General features: G+C 39.5%; 1 protein-coding gene across 3 annotated transcripts in view; it reads right to left on the bottom strand.

Annotated features, from left to right (window-relative positions):
* The window catches only part of cryba1l2 (crystallin, beta A1, like 2), a 56,515-nt gene continuing 44,073 nt past the window's right edge, over positions 1 to 12,442 (bottom strand). Inside the window, exons 1-6 of one of the 3 annotated variants that reach the window (XR_003220494.1) lie at positions 8,665 to 8,739; positions 8,455 to 8,573; positions 3,297 to 3,438; positions 2,932 to 3,074; positions 444 to 646; positions 1 to 289 (exon numbers count right to left, since the gene is read on the bottom strand). Coding sequence is in view for 2 of the 3 variants with exons in the window: in XM_003447988.5 (XP_003448036.1) it covers positions 499 to 646; positions 2,932 to 3,074; positions 3,297 to 3,438; positions 8,455 to 8,573; positions 8,665 to 8,739 (627 nt within the window). In the remaining variant the exon portion in view is untranslated. Of the gene's footprint in view, positions 647 to 2,931; positions 3,075 to 3,296; positions 3,439 to 8,454; positions 8,574 to 8,664; positions 8,742 to 8,973; positions 9,148 to 12,442 lie in introns of those variants that run through there. The other 2 variants (XM_003447988.5, XM_025908034.1) reach the window with 2 other exon arrangements.

Here is a 12,442-nt window from a genome sequence, read left to right as displayed (position 1 = left end):
TTTCACATTCTCACTCTGATCTTTATTTTACATGTACCAAAAGAAAACTGTAGCTGGCATAGTGGTAGCAGTGGAGCAGGTAGTCCAGGGTATGAATCCACCGCCCGGCTGGGTCCTTTCTGCATGGAGTGTGCATGTTTTCCCTGTGCCTATGAGGTTTTCTCCAGGTTCTCCGGTTTGTACCGTGATCCGAAGACATATTTGTGAAATTAGCAGAAATGTTTGTCTTTCTGTGTACCCGGCCTCTTGTCCCATGTAAGCTGGGATAGGCTCCAACCGTCCCGTGAGCCTGTATTGTGTAAACGGATGGATGGAAAACAACACACTTCATTTTTAAGAGAAACAAATACACGTGCTGGAATAAAGAGGTAGCTGCTACATCACTAATGGTTTGTGTCACAGAACTGTAGGTTAATGATTTGGGCTCCTAAATTTGAACACACAGGTGTTAGCCAGGGCCCAGGTTGTTCTGCTGCTGCTGTCCTGATCTGCCGCCTCTCAGTGCCTGATGCGTCTGATGGACTGGATCTTTGGAGTCTGACAGTGAGAGCCCCAGTTCCTCCAGTGCTGGTAATCGCCGCTGTGCCTGTCACACTCCATGATGTACTGCTGGCCTCTGTAGCCGGGGTACTCATAGCACACAAAGCTGTGGAAACGCAGAGGCAGGAGGAGGAGATTCATTAAGAACAGTCACTATGTGGATGACTAAATGAATGCAAACATATCTTTGATATTACTGCACAACTATATGATTTTAGTGATTAGTCAACAAATCTGTGACAGGCACATAACCGTATGCCAATTTTATTTGAGGGCTTGTTTTGATGAAAAATAGTCGTAAATAACAAATGTGTCATGACGAATTCAGTGGAAATGTGTAAACAAAAATACAGAGTCATGTTAGCTGCTCTTTGAGGCTGTGACACTCATAATAAATAACACCAAAGTCCGGCAGTTAATATGACAGGGCACACCAGAAATGTGAGAGGTTGTCACATCGCACACGAGCTGTTACCCTGTTAAGCAGACCGCGTAGACCCTTCTTATTTTAGCATGCTCATTAAAATGTTTTTTTTGCAGACATTCTGTCATAAAGAAAAGAACAGAGGCCAGGCTGAAGATGATAATAAAAAGATATTGCACTTCACCCCAGGGGAAACACGGACATCTATAAAAGACTGAATGTCACGCTACAGGCTACAGGAGTTGTTGAGATATTTCCCAGTTGGCCAAAGTAGTTGCCTGATTCACACGGCCGTCTCTGCTAACTGTGTTAAAAATAACTGTGTCATCCTTTTAAAGCTGCTAAAAAAACCAAAACAAAGATGAAAGTAGCTCTCTGAACTTTTCTATACTTCACATGCCATACGCACACGTGACAGCGCAAATGTTTGACACAATCAGATGAGATGCTAGAGAGTTTTTCACCCGCCCATCGCGGTTAGGGATATTTTTGTGTTCAGAAGTTTTACTTCCTCCGTTTTGTTAGTTCTTCCACATTTGTAATTATCTGCCCCGCCCACATTAGCATCATCTGTGTTTACCTAGCCAAACATGCTTCTTATCAGCTAATTACTCTACACAATCAGACTTTGCGGCGTTCTGCAGCTGGTAATTCTCATGTTTCCATTGTTTTTACTTTTTCTTCCTTGTTTTTGACGTTTGTTGCTCTGTTGACTGACCTCCGGCTACTGTACGATCTCAGCTCGGATTATATATTTACTCTACAGTTGTTACACTGTTAACTCCCTAATACACTGCTCAGAGTGTGTATCGGCGAGTATCTTCACCTAAACATCACTGACAGCACTGCTGACGCAAAGCATCTCCTGCTCTGCGATCCATGTTTCAGAAAGATAATTTGGAACAGAGTCTAAGTTTTATTCTCTCAACCTTTTGTTGAAGTTCATGTGTGAAATGTAGAGCATCAAGGATGTATTTTAAAATAAAAATATGTCTCCTAGAAGAGAATAAAGTCTTGCTCGGAACATTGACAGTGAAGCGTGAAGCCTTTTTCACACATGCATTTAACAAAGGGAGACATATTTGCAATTGGGGCTTAATTTTAAAGTAATGTCAATTCAACATAATGTGACACAACACGATCATTAATTTATTAGCTACAATTTGACTAGTGCTGTGGTTCATGATCTCAGATGTAACTGTGATCTCCTCTATCGAAAGAAAACTTTGTTTTTTAAATTACACACGAATGTTGAAGGACAGAAGCTTTGATCACATAGCTGACCATCTTAAATCACTGAAACAACCTATTAAAACAAAATATTCTTTTTGTAAAATCAGAGGTAAAAACACTTTGTCTTTGTAAGACCTGCAGCCTCCTCTCTCTCCTCTCTGGTGCATTTTAGTAACTGACACAATTTTCAGTTCTGACATCTGAGATCATTTCTAGGTCACAGTCAGAAGGTGGAGACAAGACGAGGAGGCACAAATTAAAGATATAATGTACGGTCAGACCCATTTGAGAGATTAGCAGATAATCTGGTGAAATGGTGCATCATGTGACCTACCTCCTGCATACCCTCAAAACGTCCTCATCAAAACAAGTTGAGTATTTCGAGTTGAGAGAAAATACCACACAAGAAAAGTTATGTAAGAAAGAACGACTCTAGACGAGGACCTGATCATCAAACATTTCAGGAGTGTGAAAGTGACTTGAGCATGTAAATCAGGGTGTGTTTTTAGTCTCAGTTCTTAATGGATTTTGTTCTCCCCTGTCTATGCAGCTGCTTTCAGATCAGTTTTATTTACCCCCAAAGGTTTTTTATATTGTAATGGAAACATTATGAAGAGATGCCCAATGATCCCCAATGTGCAAGCACTTGAAGAGCAAGCATCTTTGAAGCCACTCACGTTGGCTTTTACTTAAACCTAAACTGGAAGATTTATAGAGGAACGTGTCTGACTTACGCGCCATACTGCACATGCATGGAGCCCACCTCGGGCATGAACCAGCCCATGGCCTCCAGGGAGGGGTAGTCGTCACACAGCTCGGTGCAACGGCCCATGAAGTTTTCCCTCTCAAAGATCATCATACGGCTGCTGTAGTGAGACTTTGGAAATAGAGAAAAAGAAACACACTAATGTTAGCGCAGAGGGAGCACAGATTTAGCTCTGAACTGTCTCATTTCTATTTTTGAGCCGTCTCAGTCACCCGCTGTGTGGCTCACTGCACCTTCTGTCACTCACTATCATCATCTCTCTCACTCCCGCTTATCTTGTACCCTTTCATTTTTGTATCCCCCCAACCCTTTCCTCCCTCTGCTGCTACTCACAGCACAGTAGATGGGGCGGAATGACATGAAGCGTTCGGTGTGGTAGGACAGAGAGCCGCTGTAGGCTTCCCAGTTGGGGTACTCGCCCCTCTCCAGGATGAACTGCTGGCCTTGGAAATCATGGTGCTCAAAACCCACCCAGCTGGAAACACGAGTGGCAGAGGTAAAAATATCAGAGCAAAAATGGTAATGAGCACATTTTGAAATCAGTCTGAACATAAATCAGACAAGTGACATCAGACAGGATGAGAGGGCCTGCTCGTCAGCCTCATGAGTGCTGATGCATCATGTTGTAAGCTGTGAGTGTCTATTTTGGATTTTTATTTCTGTTTTTTTGCACACACGCAACATTAAAAACAGAATTTTCGAACTCATATTTACAACCAACAGGTCAGCCATCATCAGCAGCTTATGTAACTTTCCCACAATGAGTTATCAGCCATTAACAAGACTTAATGTGGAGCAAGAATGCGTTATTATGTACTAATTCAGAGAGATCTGAATGTTCGATATGTTTGAACTTCAAAAACACCAGGGATAAAATTGTTGTGCAGTCCCACATGTCATCCTATTCCTACAAGTCAAAGGAGCAAAAAGTGAAAAACAATTCTGAAAGTGTTTTTTTCCCACCAAACGATGTCTGAGAAAGAAAAAGTTGTGAATAAAAGACTGCCTGTCTTGAGTCTGACTAACATACATTTTTTAAAGACAATGGAGAGAACTTCACACAATGCACTGCAACTTCTGTTTTTTTTATTGACCAAACAGCTGTCAGTGTTTTTTTCCTACCTGCTCTGAAATGGGATTTGTACCCAAACCACCCAGGCCCAGTCAATACTTCATAAAAAACTTTTAACTCGAACGTATCAACAAAATAAAAGAAGTTTCAGCTCAACTTTTCCCCCCAGTGTTCAGATAAATGTTCTGTAAATGTACCTGAAAGAGTGTATATTAACACAGATAAAAGAGGAAGTAATCAAGCTACCATGTTTGAAGGGTTTTTACTCTCTTATAGTTCATTTTAAATTGCCTAAAATTTGGATCACTACTCTACAATCTTCTTTCAGCTATTCCCTTTAGAGGATGCTAGGGACAGCGGATCATCTGCCTCCGTCTCCCCCTGACCCTAGCATCCTCTTCTGTTACACCGACCCCATATGTCCTCCTTCAATACATCTACAAACCTTCTCTGTGGTCTTCCTCGTTTCTCCTGCCTGGCAGCTCCATTTTTAACATCCTTTGTCCAACATATCCTCTAGCCCTCCTCTGCACATGTCCACATGGCCTCAGCCTTGGCTCTCTACATCTACAAGCAGCTCAACCCGAGCTGTTCCTCAGTTATACTCATTTCTGATCCTGTCCCTCCTGGTCACTCCCAGCAAAAATCTAAGCATCTTCAGCTCTGCCGCCTCCAGCTCAGGCATATATAGTTCTTTTCTATGCTTACTGCACCACTGCAACACAATGCTTTTAAAAAGTATCTATTTGTAATTAAATTAGTCTTAGATAAAAATTGCAACCAAAATCTGAGTTGTGTCTACACAATAAAACTGCCAAACAATTTTTGAGGAGTATTTTTGATAGAAACACTTAAGTAAACTTTCCTTGATCATTGAGAATGTGGACTTTATGACCCTCCCCAGGCCAGCCGAGAGAGTTCGAGATGTCTCGACTTTTTGAGCCGCTGTCACATTGACGTGGCCTATCAACACAATTTAAAAACTGGTATATAGTTTGAAGTCGCCACTTTTAACACAAAAATGGAGACTCAGGGTTGTCTTGGGTTGTTGCTATGTCATCTTAAATTGGTCATGTGATTGGTTTACCATGGCTATTCTTCCTCAGGTAATCAGCAGAACTTGTGCAATTGTTTTGCCCCCCCTAACTCCCGGTAAGCTGAAGACAGCTTCAATTGTCTGTCTGTTGAAAAATAGTAACACACCGCAACACATTTTCTTGTTAGTAAGGGTTATGGCGTTATAACGATAGAAATAGTAATTTGTTAGATTACCAATTACTGAAAAAAGTAACAGCGTTAGTAACGATGTTACTTCTAACACCGTTATTCCCATCACTGTAAATCTCACTAGCCACCATCTTTTTTATTTGTCAAAACAGTCTTTCAGATTTTAGTGAGATACCTAAACCTGATGATGTCTTTACCAAGTTTGACTGAGAGGAAATCTTTCCTCAGAATAAAGGCTGGAACCTCAGAGATCCATTATGTAATTTTGTTCCCACTAAATATTAACGCATTTGCACAAAGGAAGGGAGTACAAATAGCTGACACTGCACTGTTAGTGAAAAGCAGTGCTCACCATCTTTTACTTTTCAGTGTGTGTTTTTCACTGATAAGATAGAACTGGCGAAAGCAGCATGTGTTTGGAGAATCACTACTCTGGCAGGCTTTACACACCATGACTAAGGCCTGGGCGGTTACGTATGAGGATACAAGCAGTAACGATTTGGTCTTATGTGCGTCAGACACAAGTTTGCTCTTACACTCAGCGTTAAGAATAAATGCATGCATAAATGTCCCAGACCATTACGTCTAGTGCTCTGCTCCTAAATTAAGACAAGTCCAAAGGCTTTCTGACCCTGTGAGACATCACCAGCAGACAGCTGCATTATTTACAGAGGAAGGGACTACACTTTCCTTTAGGAATCACAACTTGAGCTTCACAGTTCAAGTTGTAAGTCTAATAAAACTTTCTGTTAATTTGAAATTAGTTTGAATTTGAAAATTCAATTTGAAATTCAGAGTAAAATGACAACATGATACTCATCTAAACAAATTACTGGACTGTAAAATTCTTTGATGATGACTTCCAGAAAAGCAATCACCAATGTTTGCTAAACTGTTCAATATACTTCTTGTTTTGACACATTTCTATACATTTTAGGACCAAATATGTGGGTCACATTAAAGTCCTTAAGAATATATGATCAAAATGAGCTTCCTGTCGTGTTTTACATAAACACAAACAAACCTGCAAAAGGTGGAAATGTCACACACGTTCATGCTCAACCAAGAACATAATGTTTGAATCCACAAGTCATGATGGTGAAGGCACTGATCACTCTTGGGCTGGCTGAGTTTAAACCTAAGATAAATGTGTCATGACAGTGTAAAACTATTTAAACCTGTAAATTTAAAGAGGAAAATGAAAAGTGGCGCAGTCCTTTTAATGATAAAACAACAAGAGCTACTGATTGAATGTGCAGCTCTGCTCAGTTTTTCAGAACTTTATAGCAAATTTTAGCCCAGTATTCAACAGCATGTTGCAAATGTACATTTGTGCTCAACTATCAATATTTTCTTTTGCAATAAAGGCTTTAAAAACACCCGTTAGCAGTTAGCTAGTGAACTAAAACGCCAAAAAGTGAGAGCTAGGTAACACAAGAATTTGAAAGATTTGAAATACACGACTCTTTTCTCCAAATGGAGGGGAAAAAAGTTATTAATCACAATTATAAGCGAACAGTTCAACCGAAAATCAAATGAAGTCTTAAGCCCAAAATATCCACAAACCTTGTTGTGAGCAGTTTTCTTGTCTGTCCACTGCCACCGCTAATCTCACTGCGCAGAAGAAAGAATCTCTATCCTGACAGTGTGAAAGGAGGGTGTCCCCCTTCAGCTGTGTTAATGTTAGCTAGCTGCACCCACAGCTGGTGATTGAAGAAATTATGTCCTACATAAAATCTTTCAGAACAAAATTGCTTGTGGCTTTTGTTTTGTTTGTTTTTGGGTCATGATTTCTGGAAGGGCCCATTGCTGCTGTCTGCAGAACAGTCCTGTGTATTTTCTGGAGCTTTGTACAAAGCAAGCATCTCATTTCATTATAATTAAAAGCAAAATTATGTACATGCACACGCAGCATCACAGGCAAGAGGATAATTTTAAAATGTAATTTAGATTTTTGTCTCTTAAATATACGATTTCTTTACAACTTCTGTAGTCGGTTATTTAATGTTTTATGACAGTTGGGTAGTCGGCACGTTCATCTATTTGTTGCTGAAAATTAGCACGGTAGAAATATATAAACTAACATAAACGGAAATACTCTTTTAAAGTACTTCAAAGCAGGTACTCAACTTACTTCTCACCACTGATAACTCCAAACTTTACAACAGGGATGTCAAACTTGTTTTACATACACTTTGATCTTAAGTGGGCCGGACCCGTGAAGGACACTGAACTAAATATTTAATCCCTGAGATGAACTAATGTAGAACTAAAGAAATAAAATTGTAATTCCAACAGTATGTCTCAGTTTTTCCATAATCAATGTGTAAAATTACAGTAAAAGTACTGGTAGCTCATTAACTAGACTGTCCTATATTTATAAAATATAAAGTTTTTGTTAATTCACACTTTTAATCAAGCTTTACAGTAGATAATAGTTTTATTGCCTGTTAATTTACTACTTTGTAATACGAATGACAACGGAGGAGGTCTTTATGAATAGAAGAAGCTGTACAACCTATGAAAATACAGTAAAAAGTTTAAAATCTGCACACTGCTTCACATTTTTCAAAGCCCAGTGGACCCGTCTTTGCTGGGTTGATTAGGGCCCCCAGGGCTTATGTTTGACATCCCAACTCTAAAATATGTAAACTCATTAAGAAATCTTAATATCTGAGTAACACAAAAGTGTTTCCAGTCCAGTAAAGCTTCACGAAAGGTTATTATAACAGCACTGGTAGTACATAATGGATATCATTTTTTTTAAAGCTACTCTAAATAGATAGTTCTTTCTAAAAGCATCATCTTTATCTGAGAGATCCTGACACTGGCCTTCACATACAAGCAATGAAAAAAAAGGTGGACAGCAAGCTATAAAAATAAAACCATTCATGTGGCCTTAAAGAATGAATGATGAGGAAAGTATAACAGCTTTTAAAGCCAGAAATGGTGAAAGCAATTTGAATGTCTTTAAAATAAAAGACTCCTTTTCACCCCCCATTACTGCCTTGGTGTGTGGACCCTACATGTAGGACGCAGTGGCCTTTGCGGTGGCATGTTTGGTAGTGGGTGCCTCATTCTCTACCCTTGTATCACAGAAACACACTTACATAAACACACACTCACACACATACACACACACACAGTCAGCTGTCCACAGAGACTTGCAGGCGTACAGGCTGTGTGACTCACGCTCCACTCTCCACTCGGATGGAGCGGATGTTGTCCATACCACAGTTGTGGATGTTGCAGCACTCAGAAGTGAACTCCAGACACTTGCCCTGGAAATGCTCCTGTTCAAACACAGTCACCTGCACACGGGGGGAGACACGGAGAAAGGGTGAAGCTGGGCATGTCTACACTTTACATTTATGAGTGTAAATAAAAAGTATGTGAATTCACCTTAAAGAAATGAGCAGTGCCCATTCTAGGGAACATCATAGGTGAGGTCATGTGGGCTTTAACGACTCTATTCATTTCTAGAGTAAAGAGAGATAAAGAGCATGAATGAAAATATGTACAAGCATTAAAATGTAGCATCTCTGGAGTAGTTTTTAAAAATCACACCAACAGTTTCTGTTTGAGATTCCTTTCTGTATAAATTTAACCTCCACCTTCTCATTTCTACAATACGACCAACCAGGCCCATTTAATCAATTAAACCACTCCCGTGGGAAAGTTTTGAAGCAGGAAATGTCCGGGTCATCTTACCTGGATGCGCTGCTGGCACTCCTCACACTCTAAATGCTCTTTGCATAGACTTTAGTCTGAACCTGGAGGTTCTATTTTATACTGGCGTTCACGCGGGATCCTCATGCTCGTTAGTGTGCGCGTGCCGCCCTTCTTTTCCAATGACGTGAAAGTGGTGAGTGTTTGCAGTAGGACAGGAACATGACTGATGTCTTCCGGCTAAATTCTTCAAAATTAAAGTACAGCACTAGCTCTTTGTACTCTCAGAATAATATATATATACATTTTCTATTAGCTTGTCACAGAGAAGCTAAACTTTTTAAGTCCTCAGTGTTGTGTTTATTCCTGCTTCTTTATTCTGATTCAAACAAATTTACAACTTACTGAATCACTTTCACAGCAGCAAGCATTCTGGGTCCCAGGCTTGTTTCATAATTCCTATGACCCTGTGTTTTGAAGTCACCAGCTTTAAGTTCTGAGATTAGTACATTTTGCTTTTAGAAGATAAATAAAATAATCATTTCGCATATATTGAGTGTATTTTGTATATTAATCATATCGACACCTAACATGTGGAGGCCCCTCAACATTTATTTTGAAGGTAGCTTGAGGAAAACTTCCGGTAAGTGTGGGAAAATTGGCGCAGGTGAGAAAATAATCGCTCCTGGGGTCGTGCGTAAAAACGGTTTGTGCACGCGCAACTACGATTTTACGCACGGGCTCAGTGCTCGCTTTCCATGTCCCCCACACGCACACCCCCCTTACTTCCCTCTCTCTCTCTCTCTCTCTCTCTCTTTGTAACCCTATGGGGCCTGTCGACTCAGCAGATCATATACAGCGCAGTCACAGAGGTGCGGGCGATGAATGCGTGGCTGTTTTTAGTCTATTCGTATAGGTCAGCAGTGCCATCGTATAGAGCAACAATGGCCGGGGCTATAGGCAGAGAATGAGGAGGATTTGGAGAGTCATTCGGGGAGTCTGTTTAAATGGTGGCTTCCAAAAGTGGAGGAAATTGGGACCGAATAATTCAATATGTTATTGATAACTGTTAATTAATAATGCCTGTTATATAGATTCTATAAAAAAAGCATAAAAGTTGTGAAAAAAATACAAGCAAAGTCGTTTTGACATCACTGCGAGCCTTTGACAGATGACCCTTCAGTTGTTTTAAACGTGGGACTGCAGTCACCACAGCAACATCCACCTCCTTCGGTCAGCCCCTTGCTGCTTGACATTTCATCAACAGAGCCTCAAATTCTCCTTAACATGTTTAACATCACACAGGCAAACACACACAAACACACACATGAAAAGGCAGTGGCTAACTCAAAGACCTCTAAATCACGACTCCCAGCTTTTATCCTGCTGTGCTCTAAAAACATTTACTCACACTGTGTGGATTTGTCCAGAAGAAACTTGTCTTGGACAAAGTGCTTCAATCTGCTATTTTACATGAAAGACACGAATGAGGCTGGACAGAGGTTTCATTTGGGTGTTGGAGGGAGAAAGCATTAAGCAGACCTTTGGGGAAAAAGACATGAAATCCGGCACTTGTTACTATTAGCAGAAGGGGTTTTACAAAAGTATCACATTAAATGTTTAGTAGTTGCATTTTCAGAGGCTCAAAACTAATTAGGCAAAAAATATTTCAAATGTTATTATTTTTAATACCTGGATTGGCAGTCAGTGACTACCTGACATCTAAAACCCATCTAGATCACAAAATGTTGTTTCCTCCAGTGAGATGCTCTGCCAGGCCGCAGCTGCCCTCATTTGCTGCTGAGTTGTGGGCTTCCCTGCCTTCAGTTTTGTCTTCAGAACCTGAAAAGCATGTTTTATCGGGCTGAGATCAAGTGACAATTTTGCACTTGTCAATATCAATTTGCACTGTCTGATCAGTTTTGCAGCATTTCACCGAATCTAAGTGGAAAGTATAGCCCTGTACACTTCAGAATTCATCCTACTACTTCTGTCAACCTTCACATAGTCAATTAACACCAGTGGCCCACTTCAACTAGCAGCCATACTTGGCTACGGCGTAGCATTGCCTCCATCATATTTTCTCTTTTAAAATATATATTTATGTATGTATATGTATGTGTGTATTATAGTCATGTGGTACTGCAGATGTCATGCCAACCTTTCTGAAACACAAATATGTTTAGGTTTCATGTTTTAGGCAACAAGGACAGATGGTGTTGTATGCTGTACACACTGTAAAGCCCTCTGAGGTATATTTGGCAATAATGAAATTACAGAAATAACTATAGAAACTAAGTTGACTCACAACTATAATTAACAAAACTTTCATTTCACTGATACACATATGAGAAGTTTTTTTTAGTGCTGTGCTGTAAATGTCAGCTATACAAATTATATGATGAAAAATAGACACATAGAGGGGTCAGTGGATGGATTTTCAGTCATTGTAGAAATTGGTGTAAAAGCTCTGGGTGAAGGGGATGAAACAGGATTTGAGTCATTTAGCAAAATGGGCTGTCTTTGTTAAACACAGGATATAAAAACAAGCCTATGTATGAAGAGTAAAGCATACAATGTCATTAAAGGCAAAGCTAATCTGGCATATTTTTCCGCAAGTGAGAAAAATCAATCAAACCGGTATTCAGCCATTATTCAGAGTATTTCACATTTGTGGAGGTGCATCTGCTGTGCTCCACATATCGATCAATGGGCTCTTTGAAGAGGATCTTTTATCAAAGCACATGGAAAATCACACAGTTTTGTTGGCTATTTCATTATTCGATGCCACATCTGCTAAAACATGTTAGTACTCATGCCTTGCATGTATGATCTGACTTTGTATTGTATTATAAAGAACAGCCACTTCTTATGAAAGACTGCCTCTTGTATAAATGATGCATAGTATTTGAAGCTGTGTTAGGTTGTTACAGGGAGATTTATGCTGAAAAATGCATTAATTTCCTGCCTTAATATGTAACGGGAATTTTATTATATACACAACTGCTTGTATGTTTATGGCCAGTTGGACATGACTCTGTTTTAAAAGAAGTCAGTTTGCTTTCATCTATTATAATATGTCAGTATTCAAAAGTCTTGTAAATAATAATTAATGGAATCAGTAATCATAGATTGTAACTTAAATTTAATGAAATATACACAGGTATATTTTCAGCAGCCATCACTTCTGTGCCCCAACAGCACACTGTGTTATCTAAAATAAGTTTATTATACTAAAAGATCAACTGGTCATCACAAAAAAATGTTCTAATCATTTCAGAACAGCTGGAAATAGTTTATCCAATTACAAAAACAATGCATTGGACTATTGGATTATATGAACCATCTTATGGGTTTAAATATAATAAAATAAAGATTCTTGAAGAATCTTGATCTAGGTTATGAAGGGTATTGTATGCAGGAAGTTAAAAAAGGAAAATATCATACAGCAGAGTGTACAACTTTGTTCAGAAAACAGTAAAGCTGTCTCTAACCAGAACAGAAAGAAAAC

This window comes from Oreochromis niloticus, linkage group LG6 (genome assembly GCF_001858045.2).
Source record: "Oreochromis niloticus isolate F11D_XX linkage group LG6, O_niloticus_UMD_NMBU, whole genome shotgun sequence".
Taxonomy (NCBI): domain Eukaryota; kingdom Metazoa; phylum Chordata; class Actinopteri; order Cichliformes; family Cichlidae; genus Oreochromis; species Oreochromis niloticus.
The sequence above is the reverse complement of the archived record's forward strand: the minus strand, read 5'-3'. Positions and strand labels throughout refer to the sequence as shown.